This window comes from Electrona antarctica (assembly GCF_951216825.1).
Source record: "Electrona antarctica genome assembly, chromosome: 11".
NCBI classification, from domain to species: domain Eukaryota; kingdom Metazoa; phylum Chordata; class Actinopteri; order Myctophiformes; family Myctophidae; genus Electrona; species Electrona antarctica.
In genome coordinates, this window is record NC_136792.1 from 26757083 (window position 1) to 26784348 (window position 27266).

The 27266-nt window shown below is 42.9% G+C and overlaps 3 protein-coding genes across 6 annotated transcripts in view; 1 reads left to right on the plus strand and 2 right to left on the minus strand.

The window, feature by feature from the left end:
- Positions 1 to 6: 6 nt before the first annotated feature.
- Positions 7 to 7693, minus strand: qpctla (glutaminyl-peptide cyclotransferase-like a). Its single transcript, XM_079515073.1, has 7 exons — positions 6671 to 7693; positions 5776 to 5922; positions 5290 to 5583; positions 4543 to 4704; positions 3246 to 3345; positions 2181 to 2297; positions 7 to 2075 (listed from the first exon to the last, which is right to left on the minus strand). The coding sequence occupies exons 1-7, from the start codon at positions 6884 to 6886 to the stop codon at positions 1930 to 1932; spliced, it is 1182 nt and encodes a 393-aa protein (XP_079371199.1). The 5' UTR covers positions 6887 to 7693; the 3' UTR covers positions 7 to 1929.
- Positions 7694 to 8210: 517 nt separating this feature from the next.
- LOC306932404 (ribonucleoside-diphosphate reductase large subunit-like) lies at positions 8211 to 12457 on the plus strand. Its single transcript, XM_079514200.1, has 4 exons — positions 8211 to 8392; positions 9253 to 11234; positions 11357 to 11545; positions 11704 to 12457. The coding sequence occupies exons 1-4, from the start codon at positions 8374 to 8376 to the stop codon at positions 11890 to 11892; spliced, it is 2379 nt and encodes a 792-aa protein (XP_079370326.1). The 5' UTR covers positions 8211 to 8373; the 3' UTR covers positions 11893 to 12457.
- Positions 12458 to 13186: 729 nt separating this feature from the next.
- sipa1l3 (signal-induced proliferation-associated 1 like 3) overlaps positions 13187 to 27266 on the minus strand; it is a 74971-nt gene continuing 60891 nt past the window's right edge. The window contains exons 15-25 of one of the 4 annotated variants that reach the window (XM_079514196.1): positions 26479 to 26600; positions 24523 to 24638; positions 23629 to 24092; positions 22061 to 22123; positions 21475 to 21702; positions 19686 to 19851; positions 19375 to 19552; positions 18925 to 19074; positions 17601 to 17727; positions 17057 to 17138; positions 13187 to 16906 (exon numbers count right to left, since the gene is read on the minus strand). In XM_079514196.1, the coding sequence (XP_079370322.1) occupies positions 16760 to 16906; positions 17057 to 17138; positions 17601 to 17727; positions 18925 to 19074; positions 19375 to 19552; positions 19686 to 19851; positions 21475 to 21702; positions 22061 to 22123; positions 23629 to 24092; positions 24523 to 24638; positions 26479 to 26600 (1843 nt within the window). In that variant the 3' untranslated portion in view covers positions 13187 to 16759. The remainder of the gene's footprint in view (positions 16907 to 17056; positions 17139 to 17600; positions 17728 to 18924; positions 19075 to 19374; positions 19553 to 19685; positions 19852 to 21474; positions 21703 to 22060; positions 22124 to 23628; positions 24093 to 24522; positions 24639 to 26478; positions 26601 to 27266) is intronic. The other 3 variants (XM_079514199.1, XM_079514198.1, XM_079514197.1) reach the window with 3 other exon arrangements.

Genomic DNA, 27266 nt, shown 5'->3' on the forward strand with positions numbered 1-27266 from the left:
TGATCAGCCGATATTCTCTCCAAATGACAATTAGCCCTTCACTAAGTCCCCTCCCCAACCCATCCTTGTCCAATAAGCACGTTAGCAGCGAAGAAAGCTTGACCTGCATAGCAACCGTTGCTAAACTATTTGGATTGGCATTGGACAATCGCTTTTTTGGGGTGGGATTTAGTGAAGGGCTAATTGGTGATCCACAATTTACGCGATCTGGAGAAACTAATCTTTTATACCACTAGAGCGGTGCCCGTTGGGCACTAGCATACTTGGAAATGCATTCCCCATTTATAGATAGATTTAAGTGGTATAAAAATGTAGTATAATATTGTTTTGCATCTGTGACAGGCCTAAATATTCTCCCCTTCCTCCCCACACACAGGAACAGTTTTTACGTGGGTTTTGACATTTTAGGAAATTTAGGAATTTAGGAAATATTCAAATTTTCCCCTTACGCACAAGATCGGTATCGGCCAATCGTGAAAAAAGCAATAGGTGATCGGGATCGGTCCCAAAAAACCCTGATCGGAGCACCTCTAAAAGATACAGTCTAGGATTTATTGTCAATGGAAGCCAGCGACGTGAAGATACAAAGATGCATCTGACATTTGTAGCTGCTGCAAAAGCTACAAAGCTACACATTGAAGCTGAGCTGGGTTCAACTTAACCTGACTCCGCCAGATGGGGCAGCAGAGAGTACACTGGGTTCCCCCCTCCTGCTCCCATCTGGGAACTCTCTAGCTTGGCTAATAAGCCAGACTCAAATCACACTGTCGTGTGGTATTTGAGTCTGGAGATGCTGTGTATGGATCTTGTTTCCCGGGGGGCGGGTTCAAACATTTTCTCTTTGACGCCATTGGTCAGAGCTACTGTCAGTCAAAGGTCTCAAGCATTGAACGTCACTGTACCAAAGCCCGCCCATATAGCATACCGTGTCCCGATTGGCCACACCAGTTCTCTGGTGTAGGAAATGGGCGTACAATTGAGCCTCTCCAGACCGTAATCCGCCGGCAGGCAATTTATTTTTGCCAACGGCTGATTCGGTCTGGTTTATTAGCCAGGCTAGGAACTCTCAGGCAGACTTGATGCCCGGCCACAAAACGGCCTGGCCAATCAGCGGCAGCTAGAGGCGGGATCAAGGCATACACAGTGCTGCCTTGAGGTTCAACTACCAGATGCAAAGCTACAACTATAGCTGCAATGACACGTCACTACAGACGCACGATTGATGTCAACGACTGTGTGAGCAACAGATATACAAAGCGACTTAATATCCTGTGATCTTTGCATCTTCCTCATGTGAACGCAGCAATAGACTTTCTCAACAATTGGAACATTATGAACAGTGAAGATATCCTGGCTCAGAGTTTATTTCATGAAATCAGGAGTAAACATAAAGCTGTATGTTCATCACAGTACATACTAGTAACTAGTATAATTATAATGTAATAGTAACTAGTACATTACAATTACACTTTAACAGTAATTAAATGGCTGGGCCAAAAGATGCATTTCCTAGTGTTTAGACAAGAGGTACCATTAATCAAGCTGCCTCAATCTTCCGGCATGAATGAATACATATTAACGCATGGGCAAACTTAAAACAAGAGCTACACGGTCACTCATCAGATGAAGCCATGGATACAAGAGAATCCAGTAGTGCAAGTCTTTGGTTGAGCTCATCTGGTATTGCAGTATCATGAACTATATCCATTTAGTTCATTTTACCAGACCATTCTGGAGGTTTGTCCCTTGTGCACTGGATCGAGTCCATTACAGTCAGTAATATATGGACTGGCGACTGGTCTAAAAACATCCATCAACGAATGCACTGTGAACAGAAGTTCTCAGTTCAATATGCCAAATGCACTTGGGTTGAACCGTTGATACATACCTCGATATGGGCGTTTTTGTATTGGTGAACACCACATAGGTTCAAAAGCCAAGGTATTCTGCCAAAAAGATCGCCATGATCTTGGTAAGGTTCTCCACTGTGGGTCGGTGCATGTTTTCCTCCGTGTCATCCAGTGTGTGCCAAAATTGGGGGAAGGGTGTAGCGATGACATGAAGCACAGGAACACCTGTGTGTACATGTTTGCATATGGGGGGGGGGGATTAATGATTCAAAGCAAAACCCAAGGTCAGAGTATGACTGTGTGTACATAGGGTGGGTGTCCACCTCTCACCTTTATGCAGGAAAGGGATGTGATCGTCCTGGACCGGTCCGAGGTACACGTCTTTCCTGAAGTAGGTCTGCTCTGATGGGTGAGACGTCAACAGACCCTGTCTATGGAGTCTCTTCTCTGAGAATGAGTGAGGCATAAGGGGTGGGGTGGGGAAGGCAGCAAGTTAGGACACGTGAGACAGAGATGAAAACGGCAAGGGCCGGGGGCAAATATTCCTACCAGTGTTGATTTTGTCGACTAGTTTATGACGAAAAATGGACGAAAAGTAAATAAAGAACTAAGCTATGATGACTAAAACTAAATAGACTGATGACTAAAACTAAATAGACTGAGACTAAATATATTGACAATTTCGTCAACAAAAAACTAGACTAAAATGTTAGGGAGTGGACTAGTGGACAAGAAAGAGATCCAGTAGAACGAAAAGACAAGTCTTTTAGGTTAGTTGCACTCGGGTAACCTGACTCCGCCAGATGGGGCAGCAGAGAGTACACTGGGATCCCCCCTCCTGCTCCCATCTGGGAACTCTCAGGCAGACTTGATGCCCGGCCACAAAACGGCCTGGCCAATCAGCAGCAGCTAGAGGCTGGATAGCTGCTGCTGATTGGCCAGGCCGTTTTGTGGCCGGGCATCAAGTCTGCCTGAGAGTTCCCAGATGGGAGCAGGAGGGGGGAACCCAGTGTACTTTCTGCTGCCCCATCTGGCGGAGTTAGGTTAGCACTCGGGTGCTACGCTCTGAAAATAGCTGTCACAACACGTAGTGAGCTTGTAGATCTGCAATTTTCAGCATAAAACAAAGTGTAAAATCAGGCATTATGAGGCCATCGACACCTGCCAAAATATATATATTTTTTTATATATATTTGTCTGCAAAATCAACATTAGATTTAGTCGACCAAAATCTTACGATATTTAGTCGACTAAAACTAGACTAAAACTAAAACATTTCAGATGACTAAAATATGACTAAAACTAATACATTTTTACTCAAACGACTATCACTACAACTAAAGCAAAATTTGCTGTCAAAAGCAACACTACTTGCTACCTTGCAGTGACATTTACCTGCAGCAATAAGGCGGTCAAACCAGCGAGCGGTGTTATCAAAGTGATTCACAATCAGAGGGTCAGCAGCACCCAGTAGGTCTAGCAGCACAAAGAGGTCCTGAGAAAGGGTCAAGAAACATCAGTGTCAACCTCCAAATACAAATCAAGACATAATAGCCTGGAAAAGAAATTCAGACTGGGGTTGAAAAGATTAAACAAACATTGAGTGCTTGACTGCTCCCATTATATCTGTATATTGCTGCTCACTTTATTGAAGTACTTTCTGCATTCTGCTCATGTTACTACTCACCCTTGCCCATAGATTTATTAATGATACTCTGGGGGGGTTCGTCTTATTGTTTTATAGAGATCTTGTAGGAGGGATAATAATGTGCTCATAATGTGAATGAAATTTAATTAAATGAAGCTGTTCCTCTTTCTTTACTCCAGAGTGCCCAGATTCTCGGTTGTTTTTTCAAATGCATTGATCCCGTTTGTTCCATGAGCAACATTTACACTTTTTACTAAAGTTACCTTTTTACCTCCTGTGAACACCTGTCAGAGTGTGAATGAACTCGCATTATAAACTAACAAAATTTGAATGCAAAGAACTTCTGGGAAAGTGCTTTGGTTTACCGTTTACCCGGTTCAAAAGAACCATACCGCTGGTCTGGCATGTTAAGCTTATTGACCACGACTCACTGCATACTTCACATTACTGCCAACCATTTTCCAAAGCATACTATACTTACTTTGTTTTTTGAGGAAACCAATGTTTTCCATTATAATACTGTACACTAAGCCACAAATAGTTGCTGGAGAAAATATTGATTTCCAAACTAAATTAATTGACTTATTAAATAACTATACAAATACATACAGCGACCGCCGTCCTCTAAAAAAGAAAATTGGGGCAAATATATGGTCAAAGCTGTGAATAGAAAATAATGTGTTTAGACTGATATAGACCTAGCCAAACATCATGTAGAATATTTCTCTTAAATGCTAAATATATAGGGATTGACATTTTTAACACAAACACAAAAGGGATTAAAAGATTTTAACAAAAAATTAACTATGTAAGGTAGGATGTTGTGAATTATACCTGTGTCGTATTGTGATATATCAATCTCTCCTGCAGTGCACACCATATCTATCTATAGTTGTAATTTTGGATCCTATCACTCTTACTCAGGTATTGCATAACCAGAGGAGCATGCGTTCACAAACTTCCCAGTGGGCATCGTTCCCAATGACATCAGCCTAGTACTTATAGTACATACATACAGTACATGTGTACACACAGTTTGCTTACCACAGCATGGAGCATGGTGGTGTGCGTGCTTCCTAGCGGGTGGGGGGTATGTGCCATGCGTTCCGCTAGGTGACGGGAGCCATAGAGAGAGTCTGTGGATGTCCATTCCTCAAATGACTCCTCTCCATCAAAGAAAGCCAGCTGGAGAGTTACTGGTGGGTGCTAGGATAGATTGAGAGAGGTAGTGAGTATGCTAATGTTGGGGTAGGACAGTCCCAAAGCTGCCTCTGAGGTTAGTGGTTTTCTCTGCAGTGTAATCTTAGTGTGTGTATTTCCAGCCACCATAGATCAGTCTCCAGCAGGATGCTGCCAGATACAAATAATACTGCACTCACAACTAGGAGGCTGGAGTAGGCACATTCTACCTTACACTGCACAGCGAGAGAGAGAGAGAGAGAGAGAGAGAGAGAGAGAGAGAGAGAGAGAGAGAGAGAGAGAGAGAGAGAGAGAGAATACATTGGGAGGAACTAAACTAGTCAACTCAGCATCTCACCGTTTCCCTGCTCTTTCCCAGAGAGAGCAAGGATGACAATCGTGACAGTAAGGATGGTAGGGAAAAGGGGACATAAACTCAATTATGTTTGTAATTGTAACTTTTTCTTGGACTCCTTTTTTACTGTTCTTTGCCCCTCTTCTTAGTTTGTGTTTATGCCTTTGCGTTAAAGACACCATTATTCATTTCCAGTCATATTAAAACTGAAGATATCTGAATAAATAATGTAAATACAGAAACATCTGGGCAGATACCTGCTGTTTGAGTGACCTGAGCTGGACGTCCAGGGCAGTGGCCAGCTCCAGGATCATTGCGCAGGGTACAGCTGAGTCACTGGCCCCAAGAAACACCTTCTCTGGGGCACGAGGATCAGGTGGAAGAGCCTTGGAGTCATAGTGGCAGGTGAGTAGCAGCCTGCGTGGAGCCGAAGGGTCAAGGGTGGCAATGATGTTGGTGAACGTAACCTGGCCACGGGGGGTCGGAGACACAAAGGAGTCTACGTCTAGAGTCCAGCCGGCCGACAAGGAAGACAGTGTGGAGGAGATATGCTGCAGTAGAAACAACATAATTGATATAGTGTGTGTGTGTGTGTGTGTGTGTGTGTGTGTGTGTGTGTGTGTGTGTGTGTGTGTGTGTGTGTGTGTGTTTTGAGAATTATTTTGAAGATATGAGCATAGCCATATGCAAATGTTAAATAAATGTTCACATGATCAATCACTCCACTGGTGCACATACGGTACCTGTCGTACAACCAGACTGCCTTGTGTTCCAGGTAACCTCTCTATGAGAATGGGCTTCAGGTGAGTCTCCCACAGACGTGTTCCATCAACCTGAGAGGCCAAGCGACGTACCTGTGTTGTAGAGCACTTACTCGCCTTGTGGGACAACTGGAGCGGAAGACAGGATTTATAAAATGATCAATGAATATAAGACCCAGAAAGCAGGACCCAGCTAGAACTATGACACTCAAGGATCTGTACAGCGGCAGCAGGCCCATTCCTGTTTGGCCCCAACTAAGGATTTTGGATTTACAAAATCCACTATAACCCAGCCACCTCTCCCTGGTCCACCTTTAAACATGCTCAGTGACAGTTTAACTTGCAGAGTAAACTGAGGGGCCCCTTGAGGTCCAGTAAAATGGGAGGGAAGGGAAGAATTAGCCTGGTTTCCAGCCCATAGACCCCACCCACTCGACTGAGCGCACTGGAGGCTCTGAGAGTCTGACAATCAGGCTAGGGAAGAATGGCATACATTATATATATATATATATATATATATATATATATATATATATATATTTATATATCTATGCCAATATATATGAAGGGTCGAGGGTGGTGAAAATTGATGAAAAACAGCAGCTTTGCCCTGGTGTACTGTACATCATTAAACTGTTAGTGTTTAGGTTATAGTTCACAATCAACATTTCCAAGATAGAGGTTTTGTAGAGCAAAAGTACAGACTTCTGTTCTTATTCATTAGCCCCCTTTTTATGATGATTCCTAAATCATTCCAAAAAGCTCATAGGTCAACTTTCTATTTTTGACAATTCCCTATGTGGTGTGGAACCATATTTGAAACCAAATTAAATCGCAATAACGTTCTAACTTACTAGACCTGTAGGGCGTTCCTTACCCTGTCTTTTGCCAGATCTAAAAAGGGCAGGTTGGAAGGGACTCCGCTTGATTCATTGGACAGGTATATTCCCAATATGACAGCCAGGATCAGCACACCGATGAGACAGAAGATGAGGACCCGGACACGGGGCACCGGAACCCGGTCACAGCCGGGCAGTGGTCCGCTGCCGTTGTTGGTCTGCAGAGGCTTGTACCGCCGGCTGGATTTCGACATGATGCCTGGATTCTGATGACACACAGCAGATCAGGCTCTCTGCAGTTCAGTTCTCCGTTGACACGGACAGATGTCACAGTTCACAGACACACATGCTACGTGTCAATATGTTATAGGCATGGGCGGCTGGCCTTCCTCAAGCACGGCTTTAATAATAGACCAGAGGTAAAACAGGCTGTTCTGTCGTACCTTTGTAATAGTCATTATTTGCAAATTGCAACGCCCTGCTCCTATTTCAAAAATAATAGGTTACCCTTTATAGACGAACCTCTGCAGAGCCAAACCCATCTTATAAAACGACCCTCCTGCAGTCTCATGCTCAGTCAGGAGACATGTGTCACGCACAACATTGTACATGTGATATAATATATACCCTGAGTCCCTAACCCTGCAGAGAAATGTGCGATGCTGCTGCAACGTGTTGAGCACAGTAGCATACGGAATCGGATACGGTGCTATAGTTCCTTCCGTATCGCAGCAGCCGCTGTTCGCATGTATGTTTTTTTCTTTTTTCTTCTCAACTAGTAGTACACATATTACATATCATTGAGTGAGTGTAAACGGGTCGGTCCGATGACGCTCATTTCCTCTTGAGGTAAGAAATAAAATAAAAAATACAACAACAAAATAATCCCAAATTGATTTCCGGGTGTCGTAAGCAGAACGGTGATCGCGCGAGGGTGTCCGGAGCCAAACAGCGCAGATCTACAAGCTAAACACGACCTTGGTCACAGACTCACAACGCCACGCGTTGTCAGCTTGTAGATTTGTTCTTTTTGAATTGCCACACGGGCCAAGCAAAGCAGTAGGACCCTAGCGACCGTCTCTTGAAATATAGGAGCGAATGTACCGTACGTACGTGTCGCACGTACATTCGATCCCTTATTACAGGGGGGACGGATAACGTGTCTCTTTCATTGAACTGATCAGAGACACACTTTGTTCCCTTATTTTTGACTTTTGAGAATCAATCAATATTCAATACACATATTTTACAACAAGTTCAAACGACTCTAGTCTCTAGACCGACCTAGTCTAACTGGACCTGAGTTGGACCCTGTCTGCCATACACAAACACGTGCGTATGTGAAAATAAAAGAAACATGAAAGGACATGTAATGATGTACATATTAATTAATTGTGAGTCGGTACAGGATTCACAGGAATAATAATGTCGAAATAAACATCCCGCCAGGTTGTTCGCCCCGCCCCTATGCCCCGCCCCGACAGAAGGACGTCAGTGAATATACGCGGCGGTGATTGGCTAAAAAACACTTGGTTTCTCTCTTATATGTTGATTGGACGAAAACAAGTATATCGCTTCTTCATGATCTGTCAAATACAAACCTAGATGCTGCTGGTTGTTTGTTTGGCTTGTGCTTTTTTTTTACTTGTGTGATAGAGACTAGAGACTCAGACAACAGTAGTAACTATACATATCAAATTAAATACTGTAGCGGGTTCTTCCAGCCAGGGATCTTGGCAAGATGTACGTCGTCAAGCGAGGTGGGGTTTTATTATTTTATTTAAATAAAACAATAGTTTGACATTAGACAACCCAGACACCAAGGTATTTGATGTGTTCAACTTGTCTTTAACCAGGCAGCCGTAGGTGGAAGTTGACGGGTGTAGTTTAGAATCAACATGCCTTGTTAACCGTAACGTCACGTTGTTTTCCAAATAAAACCAGCGTTAGCTAAATGCTAAGTAGCCACAATGTTTACTACTGTACGTATCGTGATTCGTTGTTGTTTATCAACATCCCGGGTAAAATAGCATAATATAATTTCATAGTGGTTGGTATTAATTCATTACACTATAAAATCTGAATTAACGGAGTGTTAATTAAACTCTTGAGTGTACAAATGAAATGCGTCAGACTCAGAAATGATCCATTTGTGTACACTTTAAGCTCAATGTAACGGTTTTAGTTGGCGCTAGAAAGCACAATACCTTTGTTACAAATGATACTACAGCAGACAGCAGCATAATGACAGCTGATGGATTTAAAAATGTATTAACAGTTTGAGGAAAGCACAAGGTCTGCTATTGACTTACATTAGCTAGTTAGTTTACATTAGCCTGTGTTAACATAAAACAAACTTGATGATTTTTGCAGCCACCAAAGTTCTCTTTGGGAGCAGTTTTGAAGGAGATCTATATTTTAAAAATATTTTAAAATCAACTCATAATTTCTACAAATTCTTATTTCATGTTGTCATCTTTTTGGGGACGTTGCTGTTCCTTCCACAATCATTTGGCTCACTTTACCAAATGCATTTGTTTTGACAGATGCCAATGCCATAATGTTTGTTTTTAACTGAGCAAAACACATTTGTTGACAAAGACCTGTTGTTGCTTTTCAGATGGACGCCAGGAGCGTATCATGTTTGATAAGATCACCTCTCGTATCCAAAAGCTTTGTTATGGACTGAATTCCGACTTTGTGGACCCAACCCAGATTACAATGAAGGTGATCCAGGGGCTGTACAGTGGAGTCACCACCATAGAGCTAGATACATTGGCAGCAGAGATTGCAGCCACCCTCACCACTAAGCATCCTGACTACGCCATTTTGGCTGCACGGATTGCTGTCTCTAACCTGCACAAAGAGACTAAGAAAGTGTTCAGCGACGTGATGGAGGATCTGTACAACTATGTCAACCCCTTAAATGAACGCCACTCTCCTATGATCTCCAAGCAGACGCTTGACATTGTCCTTGAAAACAAGCATCGTCTAAATTCGGCCATCATTTTTGACAGAGATTTCTCCTACAACTTCTTTGGCTTTAAGACACTTGAGCGGTCTTATCTGTTGAAGATAAATGGGAAAGTTGCTGAGAGACCCCAACACATGCTCATGAGAGTGGCTGTTGGAATTCATGAAAGAGACATTGACGCAGCTCTCGAGACCTACAACCTCCTCTCAGAGAAGTGGTTCACCCATGCTTCCCCCACTTTGTTCAATGCTGGCACCAATCGACCCCAGCTGTCAAGTTGTTTCCTGCTGGCCATGAAGGAGGACAGCATTGAAGGTATTTATGACACGCTGAAGCAATGTGCACTCATCTCTAAATCAGCAGGCGGCATTGGAGTGGCAGTTAGCTGCATCAGAGCAACGGGAAGCTACATTGCCGGATCAAATGGTAATTCCAACGGGCTAGTCCCTATGCTTAGAGTGTACAACAATACAGCACGTTATGTTGATCAGGGCGGTAACAAGAGACCTGGAGCCTTTGCTATGTACTTGGAGCCATGGCATTTTGATGTGTTTGATTTCTTGGAGTTGAAGAAGAACACTGGGAAGGAGGAGCAGAGGGCCAGAGATCTGTTCTATGCCATGTGGATCCCTGACCTCTTTATGAAGAGAGTGGAGAGCAACCAAGACTGGTCGTTGATGTGCCCCAGTGACTGCCCTGGGCTGGATGAGTGCTGGGGGGAGGAGTTTGAGGAACTGTATACCGGGTATGAGAGAGCGGGCAAGGCCAAGCGTGTGGTGAAGGCTCAGAAAGTGTGGCATGCCATCATTGAGTCCCAGACGGAAACGGGTACACCATACATGCTCTACAAGGATGCCTGCAATAGAAAGAGCAACCAGCAGAATCTGGGTACCATCAAATGCAGCAACCTTTGCACAGAAATTGTGGAGTACACTAGCGAGGATGAGGTGGCTGTGTGTAACCTGGCTTCTATCGCACTCAACATGTATGTCACCCCTGAAAGGACTTTTGACTTTAAAAAGCTGGTATATGTCACTAAGGTCATTGTCAAGAACCTAAACAAGATCATTGACATCAACTTTTACCCAGTGCCCGAGGCTGAAAACTCCAACATGCGCCATAGGCCCATCGGAATTGGCGTCCAGGGTTTGGCTGATGCCTTCATCCTGATGCGCTTCCCCTTTGAAAGCCCTGAGGCCCAGTTGCTCAACATTCAGATCTTTGAAACCATCTATTATGCTGCCCTTGAATCCAGCTGTGAGCTGGCCGCTGAGCACGGCCCTTACCAAACCTACCCTGGCTCTCCTGTCAGCAAGGGAATCCTCCAGTATGACATGTGGGACAAGACTCCTACAGATCTCTGTGACTGGAAACTACTGAAGGAGAAGATTTCCAAACATGGTGTGAGGAACAGTCTACTGCTTGCCCCTATGCCGACGGCTTCCACGGCCCAGATCCTTGGCAACAATGAGTCCATTGAGGCCTACACAAGCAACTTCTACACCCGCAGGGTTCTCTCTGGGGAGTTCCAGATTGTTAATCCCCACCTGCTGAAAGACCTTACAGAGAGAGGGCTGTGGAGCGAGGACATGAAAAACCAGCTGATTGCGCACAATGGATCTGTCCAGGTGAAACTACACCCCATCTGATAATTTAATGTGACAGTGTCCAGAAAAAAATGCATGAAAACACATTAGATATAATATTGTTTTTGTATATTGTATTTTTAACCAGTGTTTGACTTCCACAGGATATTGCTGAGATACCAGATGATATTAAAGAGTTGTATAAAACCGTGTGGGAAATCTCCCAGAAGACTATTCTCAAGATGGCTGCAGACCGCGGTGCCTTCATTGACCAGAGCCAGTCCTTGAATATCCACATTGCAGAGCCAAGCTATGGCAAACTAACCAGCATGCACTTTTATGGTTGGAAGCAAGTAAGTCAAAGCCTCGGTAGAGACATCTAAGCCAGGGACTAATTACTTTAAAATATAATACAAATCTGCAAGGGATTGTTACATTTAAAACACACAATTTAAGTGCCACAAGACACCTTATATTTATAGAGTTCACAATTTCACATATCTTATTACAGGGTTTGAAGACGGGCATGTACTACCTGCGAACCAAACCTGCTGCCAACCCCATCCAGTTCACTCTGAACAAGGAGAAGCTGAATGAGTCCCAGCCAGCGAAGACCTCAGATGAGGAGAAGGTGATCATAGCTGCTGCTATAGTCTGCTCCTTGGAGAACAGTGATGAGTGCCTGATGTGTAGCTCTTAAATCCCTGCTAACAAGGCATTTAAGCAGTTCTCACCGGTGGTGGACAAAGACAGTCATTTCCCCCAGAAAATGTCTAAAAAGAATAGTGAAAATAGATCTACTAGCTCAGAACTCATGTGTTGAGCTTGTAGAAAGTCAAAAATACAAATACAGGGGGGAAACAATTAAGGTCACTATTCGAGTAAATGTAATTGGTTGCTGTCCACCACTGGATATCACTTCATTACCAAGTAGTTTGCTTCTGGGAGTTTGCTATTGTATAGAATTGCTAATGAACAGGTTTCCGATATTAAACTGTGGCTCATGACAAGTCTGTATTTTTCTTTTATTTGGGGAAAATGAAATTACTTGAAATTCAAACTTTGTTCATTGCCCCAGAGCTTGTGACGAAACTTCAATTGATCACTTGGAACCTGGGTAATAAGACGGTTTTGAACATACAAAACATTCTGTGTGACACAGATGAAGCTTTTAATGGACATTTTCAGGAGACAAAGTATTTATTCTGACAATGTTCATCTGATATGAATACTGTACCTTTTTGTAATAAACGGCTATATCTGTCTTGTGCAAATGTTGACTAGCTTTTATCGCTAACTGGGAAACTGGAGCAGATGTAGTGATGCACCAAATATTCATCCGCAGAAAATGGCTAAAAATGCATTTCGGCCTGAATAGGCAGAAAATATATCACAGAATAGTGTATGCAATTAATGCATTCATGGACCCATAAGTGATTATTTAAGTTTTGCCATAAATCAGGTAGCATTAAAGGTACATTCAGTGATTTCACTTAATTCAACTATCTCTTATTTTTTGGATAATCCTCCCTACTATAAAGTGTGCTGACCATATAAGGAGTTCTCTGTCCCCAGTGAGCCCCTGGGGTCAAAAAACCCTAGTTTCGGTTTGGGCTTTGGGTGGCAAAGCTTTCATCTAATCAGGATGAGAGGTGCCCTTCCTCCAATCATGATCGAGTGTGGCTGGCATTGGTGCGCGTGCTGTTGGTCTGTTGTACTTCCCCCACTGTAGAGCGTGTGCATGTGCACATCTTGTTACCGGGTGGACCGGGTTTTTTTCCAAATCACCCAAATCACTGAATGCTCCTTTAAGGTACGGCCATGACAGCAATGGTAGGAAAAAAGATATTAATAATTCTGTTTCGCCCAAGAATTTCCCTTTCGGTGCATCCCTATGTTCTTGACTCTAAATGGGGAAAACAAGGCATCAAAATTGTCATTTCCATGTTTCTCATTCATGTAGTTTTTGCATTTGCAGAATGAGAGAAAATAGCCATTCTGAAAGATGATTTAATTTTTCTTATAAAATGAAAACATAATTTACATTTTTAAATGTACACTCATTGATATAACATCCCCAAATAAAACAAGGTTAGACAACGTTTGTCTGCATTATGCACCCCTGCCACATGCAGAAAGCACTGAACGCAAAGCAAAGCCGGAAATAAAAATGCATAATCATACAAATCAGCTTTGTACAAAGATCAGAAATAAAATTGTATACTCAAATAAAACAGTACCCTCTCATTTTCACTATTTTACCAGTTTGCAAAAGTGGCCAATGTATTTAGAAATAAATTATCAAAATAGTAAACATCTAAAAAACAAAACAAGAATATACATTACCATTTACCTTAATGCATTACTGTTTGATTTGTGCAAGTGCAACATCAGTGCACCAAGCTATGCTCACATACTGTGTATACTGTACTTAAAATTATATATATTTATAGAAACAGTTCTTGAAGGAAAGAAAAAAACCCTCCACATGCAAATAAACTCAATTAAGACATTGCAGATAAGTTGGATAACAGCTACTTGCACTAAACTGTATGGTTCAACCCCAATTTGGGATTCGTATGAATTTTGAACAAATGTTGAATTTTGGTATGTCATGTTTGATTTGGAGTAGACATTTTTAGCTAATCCCAAACCTGGAAAAAAAATGGTCCAAGCTTGAACCAAGCCCACGGGGAATCATGTCAAAAATGTACTGAAAGCCAGAAATTGCAAATATTTGTCTTATAATGCTTTGCAAGTAACGCTAGTCCCACGCTGTGCTGTGGGATCCATTCTGATCCCTTGGTGGTTCAGGTAAAAAAAAGTATCAAGCTGACGCTCGTATGCAATGATGCTAATTGATTACATCATCCAAGACAAAATAAATGACTGTTGCAGGATGAAGAGGTACAGAGCAGACAGTGTTTCTATGGGCAAAATACCAGAAAAATAGGCGTGAAGAGCAGTAGAAATTGAATGGCAGTTACACATCGCAGTGTAGTCATTGTCTGGTCCATGATCAGAAACAAAACAGTAATATTGTACTTGTGCCATCTCACAGCAATTGAACTAGACAAGTATGGAAGAGGGTCATCTACACTACAGTATGTAAGGAACCTGAGTGACTTTTGGAGGGGAGAGAATAAACAGTTCCAGTCAGATCAGGGAAGGCGTCTAGTGAGAAAGCATTTACAAGGCAGGAGTTCATGACTTAATTCAGTAAATCCATGTCTAAAACGGAATAAGTTATTCTAGTTTTACATGGGGTCAGATACATCCATTCACTCACATTGCTGGAAGTAAGACATTTCCTCCATGCAGTACCAAATGAAGATTCAAACAGCCCTGGATAGACAAAACACTTCTTTAGGAAAAATAGATATCGTAGAGAATTGGAATCAAGCAAGCCAGCAGTATAAATAGAGTATTTTGTTCCTTTCATTCCTGCTTATGTTTTGTGTTCATTCGTTCATCACAGGAAAGGATTTGCAAACCAGACATGACAGACTCATACTCATTAAGACATACGTCTCTCACACACACACACACACACACACACACACACACACACACACACACACACACACACACACACACACACACACACACACACACACACACACACACACACACACACACACACACACACACACACACACACACACACACACACACACACACACACACACACACACACACACACAGGTTTTCTGATAAGACACAAGAGCTATAGTGTTGTACAGTGAGTTACATGTTCAATACATGTCTATTTTCCATATGCACAATTGACTATTGTACTTAGGAGCTTCACTTAAAAATGTGACACTATGAATTCCATGACTATGTAAAGAATAATGAGATGTCAACAACATAAGAAACAAGGTACAAATCATAGTCCAGGGCCCTCATTCATAGAAAGGTTATTGGATTTATACTTAAACGTGTCCTTCAAATTATTTCTCATGATATACTGTACTTGCGCCTGATTCATAGAAAAATAATATTTTGCCCCCTTTCTCCCAATTGAGTAAGTCTGTCAAGTATCCTTGTACTGTAGTCTGTAGTCCATTGTTGCTGTGGACCATACTGGTGATCCTAGGGAGGGTGTAGGCATTAGGCAAGCACCTCCGTTACACGTGACTTCCCAGTTCATCATCATCTTCCCCCTGACCAACCTGTAGGAGTCGGTACCCCCTGACCAACCTGTAGGAGTCGGTAGTGAAGCGACAGAAAACGCCCTCCCTGCTTCTCTTTCCTCCCATGAACACGGGACACCTAGCCAATGCACCAATGGAATATTTGACCTAGTCTTCACGGTGGTGGGCAGGTACTTGATGCGGCACCCGAGTGCCCAATTCATGATCTTAAGATTTGTATTAATTTCTTATATTTCTTTAAATAGATATTTTATAAATGAGGCCCCAGTACTATTCACATGTCATGAGATAAACCCATGTTAGAGAAGGTAAATTCAAAACAATGCACTATATTTTAATTTGTGCCATTGACTTCACAGTCACTGAACTTGATGGCTTGTTTCACATCTATGGGCCATAGTTTAAAAACACAGCCCATACTTTTAACGTTACAGCAAGCTAGTTTGCTTATAGCTCAAATATCTTATACCTGTTCATCACACACACACACACACACACACACACACACACACACAATACAAATACACCTCGTCCTAGGAGTGCTGTGTTGTGCAACAATACAGCTGTCTGAGTATGTGCTGTACCTCCATGACTTACACACATACCTCTAATACAACAATCAGTACAATAAAGATAATGTTGAGTATTGTACCACATGGGCATATAACTACAGTACCTTGTCTTTAGACCTTGAAAATCCATGACTCCTAGTGCAGTCGGACAAATGCAGTCTTAGTCTCTTTTATCTATTTTTTTTGGCTAATTGGCTTCAAGAACAGTATTAGGCCTCTCCAGGTGCTGTAGTAGTACTGGTAATTTATTAAAATCTTCTCTGATGTCCGCTGGCTTCACTGATGTCGGAATAAGTTATTTCAGACTTCTGTTTAGAAAAATAAAATGACAGGCTCAAGGAACAAATACAGAGAGACTGGGGGACAATGATGCTCTGGGTGGTGTGCAGGCCAGGTGATCATTATGTGTATTTATAAAATATTTTTTTGTTCTCTCCAGTTTAAGGCAGTCCAGTCAAAGGTGAGTGGATGAACAGTCTGTGGGCCATTGTTGTGTGTTGGGTATCACAGGTACAGTTGGGCACAGGGGAACAGGCTTTAGTTTAGACATACTATTGGTCCGACTGTCATTAGACTGACAATCTAAACTAACCCTAAACTAACCCTAACCACAAGCACGGGAGCAGCGCATGTTCGACCGCATGTCCGACCGTTGTTTCCACATGTCGGTCCGTTGGTGTGTCTAATCTGTGTGTCCATCCCGGGCACAGGGCTTCAGAAGACTTATCATCAACAAGACCAAAAAAGGAATCCTCCATCAGGCTGCATCACATGCACTTCTGTGGGCATCGGTCACTCCAGTCCCAACACCACCTCATGTACTGAATGATTCACAACGTCACTTCCTCTCTGGTTGATTATTGGTAAAGAGTTGGCTGAACTTCCGGAGCTGCTCACTTGCTGAAAGGCTCTCCTCCTGCAGGCGATGGTTGTTCTCCCTGAGGTTGGCCATCTCCGCTAGCAGCACAACCTTGTCCTTCTTCTCCTGGAAGGAAGTAGAGGGCAAAGGAAAACAAGAAAACAAAGTAAGGTGTCTGGTTTTCTCTTAGCTGAACAATTCATCTTCAAAAAGGTCAATGATTTATTACAGTGAGAGTCTGTGCGACTCAGTATTGTAGAAAGATTAATTTCTCACTTTTTCCAGGTCAGTGTTCAGCTGTTGCAGCATCACCTCCAGGTGGTAGAGACGCCCTGAAAGATCGTTAGGGACCTCATCACTGAAAACATACAACATACATTAATTCAATGTGCTCAACAAGGCCTTGCACTGTTCCTCTGTTTTAACAGTTTCCCTTCAGCAAGCCATTTCTGGATACAGAAACTGTCAGGCCAGGATACAGACACTAAATGCCTTAATAATACAAGGGTTAAACACATGGACACAGGTCAAGGCCAAATTGTTTGTCTGACACATTGTTGTACCTGTGATGTACGACAGATTTAGCAATAATTATGTTTTGGGACGTGCACAAGGCACAACTTTCTTGTTGAACACAAGTCAACTGTAGACAGTACTGCAACTAACCACAAGGTGGCAACATTGATGCAGCAGAACACCATGAGGCAGGCAAGGAAACAAAACCATTTCAACCATTTTTGCCTGTAATGCCAACTCCCTTGTGTCCAATTAAGTGGACTTCAGCTGCCTGAATTGAATTAGCAATATTGTAATGACTTACCCACTGAAGGTGGGGGTGGTGCGTGGGGTCTGCGGTGTCTGGAAGAGGACTGGACTGATAACTGGCCTCATGTCTGGACCTCCAACCTGTGGCTCATTCAGTGAAAACAGGGATACTGCTCTTTGAACTGACACACACACACACACACACACACAAACACACACAGTTACTTTCACAAAGCTTCTTCGTCGTTTATTTAAAAAAATGTCTGGTGTCCCATGAGCAATAAGCCTAATTACACAATAAGGTGCTGCCTAGTTTGTCTCAGCAGCAATGAAGGCCCTAGATCACATTCACATGTTGATCTGTTGTTCTGGCCTTCTGTGAAGGACTTTGTGGTTGCGGGGCAGGAGACACTAGGGACGGAGGGATGGTGGGGGGGCATCTGCTGGGCATAGAAATTAGCCCAGATCCCGCTCTCTTTCCCAGGAGTGTCGTGTGACACAAGCGGAGAAGGTATGACATGACATGCCTTATATTAACCACAAAACCGACACAATGCATCCAGCAGTTAACATGGCATATCATTGCCGTCTGGCAGAAACCTATTATCTCCAGATCCCTTTGTCATAAATAGCCGATCTACAAGCTCAAAATAATATGCTATTTCTGCAAAAATAAATTAATTCTGAAAAAAAGAAAACAGTTTTGGACATATGAGGTTTCCACCTGACAGCAACAATATCAAATCCTCAAGGGGGTTTGATGGTGAGATACAGGGTTTTAAGGTGTTTTGATGGTGAGATACAGGGTTTTAAGGTGTTTTGATGGTGAGATACAGGGTTTTAAGGTGTTTTGTGAGAATTAAAGTGAATGTAACCGATCCCAACACTGAGAGCCTTCATGAAAGGTTTATTTGATCACAGAAAGATAATTTTACAGTGAGTGGAACATGTTTGTCTTCTTTATGCCCAACCACTGCAATGTATATATATTTTTTTAAAGTAAAAAAAAAAAAAAAAAAAAAAAACCCAACAACAACGGTCTCATCAAAAGTTTGGATATTTCTTGTACCGTGAAGGTTGGAAGTGTGCAGCTAATTTAAATTGATTGTATGTACAAACGGCTAATGCACAACAGCTTCGACATGAGGTAGGATAAATACAGGTTAACTTAAGTTAAGTACTAGTTTTTCTTGGTTCCTGCGATTGACCACTAAAATTGAGAGAGAACCAAAAACAATGCATGTGTCATTGAAGCACAAAAAGAAAACCCAAATCATAACATTAGCGCGATGAGAAAGTTTAAATTACATCTATGTCTACATTGCTTCCACTTGTATTTTATATTCCTTTTACATTACTTATAGTTCCCCAACACTCACCTTCAAAGGCTTTAGCTGCACTGACCAGACTGGACCACTCCAGGCCACAGGCTGTGTCTGGAAGTGGCATCAGCCCTGGGTCCAACCTTCGCAAAGGGGGAACCTTGTCCCTCACCTCTGTAAGGGACAGCTCAGACGCCGACAGAGGGACTGAGAGAGAGGAATCGAGAGAGAGTACAGTAATTAGATGGTGCATGCTATATTAACCATTAAAGTTACAAAATAATTAACAAAGAGATACATTTGCAACTACATACAGAATAGTTGTAATTCATCTTGGCAATACTGGGCAAGATGACAAAAAAAGGTTCTTGGCTCCACTAAGAATGACCTTTGGCAGACTAATGTTCTTAATGAATGAAGCCTCGATCTCGGCAGCGAATATTCATCATGAATCTCTATTTCTACATGTCTTATAACCATGAACCAATAGTGCATTTCTCAACCCACCTTTCTTGTTCTGCATGTGGTTTGCAGACAGACCGTGTCGTCGTGTGGGCAGAGTGCAGGTGAAAAGCACGTCGTTGGCCGTGCTCTGATTCTCAGAAGTTGCGAAGCTGGCATCCCTGCGCCCGCTGCACAAGGACTCATCGGAGAATGTACGCTGCAAGGTGCGTCTGGGCGGGGACTATGGTACGGAGAGAGTGAGACGAGTGAGTGGACAGTTGAGTCTTGAGTGTACATTTTCTGATCAGAGAAAATTCGTTCATAATTCAATACAATTATTTTACAATTCATTGTGTTTTGTGCTCCCTCCTCACCGTATCTCTTTGTGTTGGCATGTCTCCGGGGTTGTCCATGATGATCAGCTTCTTCAGGTCATCTTCAACAGTGCTCTTGTATGTCCGCCGCGGAGACCGCAGGTCCCGTAGGGATGCTCGGAGACGAGGCTGCCCAAACACATTCTTAGAATTCAGGTCCACCTGCCTGAAGATACAAAACATGACAGTGAGGCATTAGCCAAATAGGCAAATAGCCCTTGGGCGTCGGCAGTTGTGAGGTTGCATTAATAATTAGTTCTAAAAGCATGTCTTTTTTACGGGGATCACTATTGATATGACAGCTGTCAGCTGATTGTAATAGTAGACCACTAGACCCGCATCCATGTAATGGCAGCGTACAAGGTTCACATGAGCAAAAATAACAGATGTACAAGTTATCGACACGGAATGGTATGTACGGTACAGGATGTAAGCTTGTAGATCTGTTCATTTTAAGCATGCGCCACCATGCAAAGTTATGACGAAGCCTACATCATGAATGCATGCGATGCATGTGACTTCAATGCGAGAGAGAGGTTTCTTTCAACTTGTGTCCCCTCCTCTTTTCTGTCAGAATCTGTCATAAAATATAATGTGTGTGTGTGTGTGTGTGTGTGTGTGTGTGTGTGTGTGTGTGTGTGTGTGTGTGTGTGTGTGTGTGTGTGTGTGTGTGTGTGTGTGTGTGTGTGTGTGTGTGTGTGTGTGTGTGTGTGCGTGCGTGCGTGCGTGCGTGCGTGCGTGCGTGCGTGCGTGCGTGCGTGCGTGCGTAATATGCATAATATATCGGAGAGACCCGATATATTTTAGCTCTATGGGAGAGACACAGAAATATTTAAAATCATCCTGTCTCGCTCTAGTGCACGGCCGCACGTATAGAGAAAGAGCCAATGGTGACAACTTCAAGACGAATGTCAGAGTATGCAAGACATGCAAGCCATTTAAAATGTTAAATAAAACACAGGTGGTCCCAAATGATTAATTGATTACATCACTATAGCAAAGGGCAACTCAATTAGCTGCAGCGGAGCTGTTCTGACTTGAAGCTCAATACTAACTGACCAGCACGGCTTCAAGTTTAAACCATATGACATGTAATTGCATTCCATGTGTGCAAAAGTTGCACACGTGGAAGAAATGTCCTTTTTATCGGGGATACCTTGTTGTAGGATATACGTCTCTTGTGAATTGCATGCAGCAAGCACATTATTGTTCAAACACCTGCTCCTCTGTTCATCTGTTGCTCTTATTTGGCTTTAATATATAAAATAATTATTAAGAATGAATGCAATAGCAAGTTGTTGCTGTCGTTCCATGTTGCTGTTATCTTCTCTCTCTGTGTGACTGAAGGTTGTGCCCAAAAATTGTAGACAGTGATTTCCCCTCATGTTCTTTTTCCCTCAATCGTAAAATTACCTCTTTTCTTTTTTTTCACCATTTGGTTTTCTTAACATGTCCACGTGTGGTTTGTTTACATATTTGGTTCACTTTACAAAGTCCTGTGTGAACACTAAACAGACCAAAATCAAAATGCAAATATTTGGTCCTTGGTCCGGACTTTCCAAGTGAACTTTGGGTGTGAAAGCGCCCTACACTGACCCCTAATTGACATTGTTTTACTGTTTGTGTGATGTTTTGATTTCCATTAATTTCTAAATACTTCTGCCACGCTATTGTCATTCTTGTAATCAACAATAGAGAGTTGAAATCATGGTTAAATAACAATAATAGTTCCACAGAAAGTGCTGCACTGAAAAAGTACTATAATTAAACTCTTTAACGTCCAACTCACTTCTTGGTACTGTTGCCATCAGAGCTGGATGTTGTGGTGGTTGAAGGTGATGGGCCGTTATCTTCAGGTTGCCAGGCATTCTGTCTGCTCTTGCCATAAAAGGACTTCGGGGCAGAGCTGGAGAGAGGGGTGGTGGAGAGATGAGCAGAGGTGGGTGTGGTGGAGGTGCGTACAGGCCGTGTTTTCTCAGCCACAGGGGTCTTGTAACCCTGGGGAGTATAGCAGGCCCTGAGAGGGGGCACGCACACACACGCACACACACACACACACACACACACACACACACAGCATCAATACAAAGATTACAGAAAGACTGCTTTGCTTATCGACAACATAAGAAACCATTTTTGATCATAGACACGAATTCTCTCTTACAGGGTGGTAAGAGAGCAAAATGGCCACAGTGTGACCATGGTCAATATGAAGTCTCAACCTGCTTATTCTCATCCAAACATATCAAGTTAAAACTGCTGCATTGGTAACTACCAGACAGCATGGGCATAGGAATTGTAAATAAACCTCACATTGTTTCAAACACTGAAACTGACTTAACCATTTGTCCACCAGGATTAATTAATTCATTCACCTCGTACTGCCATTTTCCCCCGTTCCCGGATGCGTGCGCAGTTCAAGATGGGGCACGCCATTGCTGTTGACAACATCAAGTAGCATCACGACTCATTCCATCATAAGCACTATAAAAGACCAATTGGCCAAAGGCGGGCTACGAGTTAAGAGTCAAGAACAGACAACCATGGTCCTCTGTTTATCTACAACTTTACCAAACTTTGTTATAAACTTAAAGTTGTTTTTTACTGCTGGGTAAATGATGCATAAGCAAATTTAAGAATCACGTTGTACTCGATTACCTTATTTTAATGTCAACATCAATAGTACAATTAATAGAATAATCAAAAGTGACAGATTAATCAATTAATTAAGTGACAGATTAATCAATTAGAAAAATATTCCTAATTTCTATACTACTGATTCCTACTTCATGATTTGCAGTCAACACTTTTGTTGTGCAGAATATGCACAGAAAATCTCCCAGGAAAGAATCAGATTAATTATCGAGGACATTTGAACTGTGGTATTCTGTCATTTTCCATGACTTGAAATTTGCATTAAAACGTTCTCAAGATTTTTCCAAAATGTGTGCAAACCCTGATACATGCTCAGTTAGTTACCTCTTCCACTTTCTACGATATTAACAAGTGTTATTTTGTTTGCTCATTATAATTTACTATTATGACAGAAAGATGATTTATTGATTTTGCAACCACTCATTTGTTTACCTAGCTGTATCTTACAGCACTTTCCATCAACAAGAATACACCCAGAATACAGCAGAACAACTCAAATTGCTTACCATGTTGTTAACAGCCGAACTGTAACAAATGCCCAAGAAGCACCACACCAACTGGTGACACCAGCACAGTTCAAATGGAAACAAGAAATATCTACTAAAACATCCAACTATTATGGTATCTCAGCATCAGAAATGCATACATGTGCAACACTGCATGCATCAATCCAGACCTTCAGACAATCCTCAAACTATTTACTTCCACATTATTTTCCAAAGCACAAATTGCATCATACCTGTATTTATTCATCGGTCTCCTATAGTGTCTAAGTTACAGCTCTATAATAATCCACTGTGCAGTGATAGTCTTGTCCCAGCCTGCAAGGATACACTATGATGAGTGAGGTGATGACACCGTGAATCTAAACACGCAATCCTTTAATCCTACAGAGCACGGGATCAGGGTGCGTGTGTGTGTGTGTGTGTGTGTGTGTGTGTGTGTGTGTGTGTGTGTGTGTGTGTGTGTGTGTGTGTGTGTGTGTGTTTGTTTCAAGAATGAGTGTACATTTATGATGGGGGAAGGGTCATAAAAAGCCCACCAGTACAGCAGCTGGTCTGTATGTTCCAGAAGGATTTAGGCAGTAGGATGAAGGTGGTGTCCATACAAGAGTAAGTAAAGCTTCAGCTTTACATTCTTTTACATGGTTTCTCCTTTCTGTCATTCATTTCCTCTCTCATCCCTTTAAATGGTGTGGCTGAAGAGGTATTGTAGGATTGAGTCTGTATAATATAGAGACACACCCCTACAATACTACTCAGTCAGACTGAGACAGTCCTTCTCCTACCTGGGTTTGAATGAATCCATTTTATCAGCACTGGAGCCGGGCGGCGGAAACGTCTTGGTCCGGTATCCTTTGGTGTGATTGGTCGGGGCGGGTATGATGGGCGACGACTCCCGCCTCCTCACTTCCGCTCCGCCGCTCCGCCCTGCAGGCAGTTCCTGGAGGCCGGCGTAAGACGCAGAGCAGTGTGCGGGCTTGTGTGACTGGTTGTTGGGAGCGGTGGCATGACGATTGTGGCCATAGTGGGTCACGGGTGCGTCGATGCCACTGTCGCTCGATCCCCCCTTGTTGAGGTGGTCCGCGTCAGGCTCTGCGGGGTCGCCATGGCAACCGCCACCGCCACTACCACCACCACCTCCTCGTTCTCCTCCGGGCCCTCCGTCAAACCAGCGCTCGTCGCTGTGGCCGCTGGAGGCGTTACTGGACAGGGTGTTACTGCTGGAGTGACTGGAGTACTGCGTCTCGCCCTGCACACACACACACACACACACACACACACACACACACACACACACACACACACACACAAAATGAAGGACAGAGAATTAATGCTGACTTTAATCTGCTTTCCTCCTCACCGACTCACACTTGTACTCAAACTCGTTGTTGTACCTTTAAATCCAGGAACCAATTTTTGTATTATTTATATAAATATATATATATATATATATCATGGGTCTAAATGGGTTAATATAAGCTGCTACTTATATTCATATTCGACAATTGCAATCATTGTAAAGCACTCTGAATACAAGAGTCAACTAAACGTTTACAATGTAAAGACACGAATGTAACGGTTGGTAGAAATGTAGTGTGTGACTGATTATACAGTGTGTATAAGACATTAGAGCCACTGGATACTGGGAGGTCAGAGGAGAGAGCAGAGATTTGTCTAACCTTTGAGTGTCTGTTTGGAGAATCCTTCCCTGGGACGTCCTGTCTGGCAGGTCTCCTCTGTCCCCCTCCTCCAGCGAGCCCTCGAGACGATGATACTGGAACATGCCAGAGGGGCTCTAGAAACACACACACACACACACACACACACACACACACACACACACACACACACACACACACACACACACACACACACACACACACACACACACACACACACACACACACACACACACACACACACACACACACACACACACACACACACACACACACACACACACACACACACACACAGGATTAAAGCAAATCACATTCTACATTCCATGGTAGGCAAAGAGGATTAACACTTGGAACACTTTACATGCACAAAAGCATGAAATCTAGTACAGTACGCTAATTACATTTGGTGATAGGCGATAAAGTGGTGGAGAAATCATGACTAAAGCTACTAAGGAACAACTACACACTCTGTGTCTAGATTGCACCTAAAATGTGCAAATGTACCGAAGACAAATTGGAGATAGCTAAAGGCCAAATCAGTCAAAAGTCAGGTGAGAGATGCATTTGGTTGCACAATGTATGTAATCTAAAAGCATTTCCAGTCCAAATTCATAATCCATGTAGTATGTAATAGTTCATGTGTACTCGGTTGCAATTCCTGATTTGTTTTGTATTTGTTTCCATTTTTATAATAACAAATACATAAATTAGAAAAAGAACAATGTATCAGTTTTCATTTTGATGCCATTAAAATACAAAGACATGTCTGTGAATACTGAATACTCATAACTGAATAGAAGATGTATATGCAAGGTGTAGAAAATGTCCTTTAAAACTAGTTTAACCCATTTTGGGCGGGAACCCCTTTTGGTGTTTTAAACATTATGTTGCAATTTAGCTATTGAAAAATAGCAGATCTACAAGCTCATAGCGCGCCACGAGCTTGTAGGTCTGCTATTTTTGAAAAATCGTGAAAATATTTATTTCAGAAAACTGGAGGATTTAGAAGATTTTCTTTTAATTTCGACGTCAGGCCTAAATGGGTTAAATGAGCAGTTCCATCCCTAGGGAGACGCTCAGGAGGCATCCGTACTAGATGTCCATCCCTAGGGAGACGCTCAGGAGGCATCCGTACTAGATGTCCATCCCTAGGGAGACGCTCGGGAGGCATCCGTACTAGATGTCCATCCCTAGGGAGACGCTCGGGAGGCATCCGTACTAGATGTCCATCCCTAGGGAGACGCTCGGGAGGCATCCGTACTAGATGTCCATCCCTAGGGAGACGCTCGGGAGGCATCCGTACTAGATGTCCATCCCTAGGGAGACGCTCGGGAGGCATCCGTACTAGATGTCCATCCCTAGGGAGACGCTCGGGAGGCATCCGTACTAGATGTCCATCCCTAGGGAGACGCTCGGGAGGCATCCGTACTAGATGTCCATCCCTAGGGAGACGCTCGGGAGGCATCCGTACTAGATGTCCATCCCTAGGGAGACGCTCGGGAGGCATCCGTACTAGATGTCCATCCCTAGGGAGACGCTCGGGAGGCATCCGTACTAGATGTCCCAACCACCTAAGCTGGCTCCTTTCCAAGTGAAGGAGCAGCGGCTCCTTCCTTGACTGAACTCTAAGAGAGGCCAGCCGAAACTCATTTTCAATCTTATTCTTTCGGTCATGACCCACACTTCATGACCATAGGTGAGACTAGGAAGTAAGAATGCTTGGTATAACGAGAGCTTTGCCTTCTGGCTCAGCTCTCTTTCCGTCACAACAGTGCAATACAGTGACTGCAATACCGCTTCTACTGCTCCGATTCTCAAGCTGATTTTCCCTACACCACACTCATGAACAAGACTGGGAAATACACTGGGGTGTGTGTGTGTGTGTGTGTGTGTGTGTGTGTGTGTGTGTGTGTGTGTGTGTGTGTGTGTGTGTGTGTGTGTGTGCGCACGTACCTGTTTTACAGCGCTCCATGGTGCTCTCCTGGCTGGTGAAACCTGAGGACTCTCCACTGGAAGTGATGTCTACGTTGAGGTGCGCCTCATAGGCCACCAGGGGGCGCTGCCCTGGACCATACCTTCACATTATTAGACAGTGTAGATTAGATGGTGCAGTGGTTCTCAAATGGTTTCATGTCAAGGACCCCCCAAATTGATATGTATTTGGCGACAGACCCCCATCTGAAAACGTTTTGGTGCCAGGGATCCCCGGAAGAGATGATTTGTGTTTAACACAACAAAAGAAGTTAAATACAGGAGGATTAAGCCAAAACCAACTAAAATAAGAATCAGTGCCATAAACGACAGTGTGTGTGTGTGTGTGTGTGTGTGTGTGTGTGTGTGTGTGTGTGTGTGTGTGTGTGTGTGTGTGGTGATTACACCGTGAATCTAAACACGCAATCCTCTGAAAATTTTGATTTCACTTGAACGTTTTAAAAGACTTGTAAGGATCCATTTGAGATCCAGCTGTACTTGCTCACTCTAAACTGTTTCTTATCCTGTAATGTATTTATTATTTATATTGTATGTTATGTGTACTGTAATCAGGGCGTTATTGAAAAAGAGAGCTTGCTCTCAACTGACTTCCCTGAATGAATAAATAAAGGTTAAAGAAAAGAAAAGAGTGTGTGTTTGTGCGCGCACGCGCGCGCGTGTGTGCGCGTGTGTGTGGTTGAGGTGTTGAGATGATTGGTTGAGGCGTTATTCGTTGCTTCGTTACGGCAGTTGACTAAACACGTTCGTCG

Coding starts and splice junctions, on each gene's coding strand:
- qpctla (XM_079515073.1), bottom strand. CDS start 6,886: ATGTCGAAATCCAGCCGGCGGTACAAGCCTCTGCAGACCAACAACGGC. Junction 5,584..5,775: donor GCAGTCTGGTTGTACGACAG/GTACCGTATGTG, acceptor TTTCTACTGCAG/CATATCTCCTCCACACTGTC. Junction 4,705..5,289: donor TCAGGTCACTCAAACAGCAG/GTATCTGCCCAG, acceptor AATCTATCCTAG/CACCCACCAGTAACTCTCCA.
- LOC306932404 (XM_079514200.1), top strand. Junction 11,235..11,356: donor CGCACAATGGATCTGTCCAG/GTGAAACTACAC, acceptor TGACTTCCACAG/GATATTGCTGAGATACCAGA. Junction 11,546..11,703: donor ACTTTTATGGTTGGAAGCAA/GTAAGTCAAAGC, acceptor ATCTTATTACAG/GGTTTGAAGACGGGCATGTA.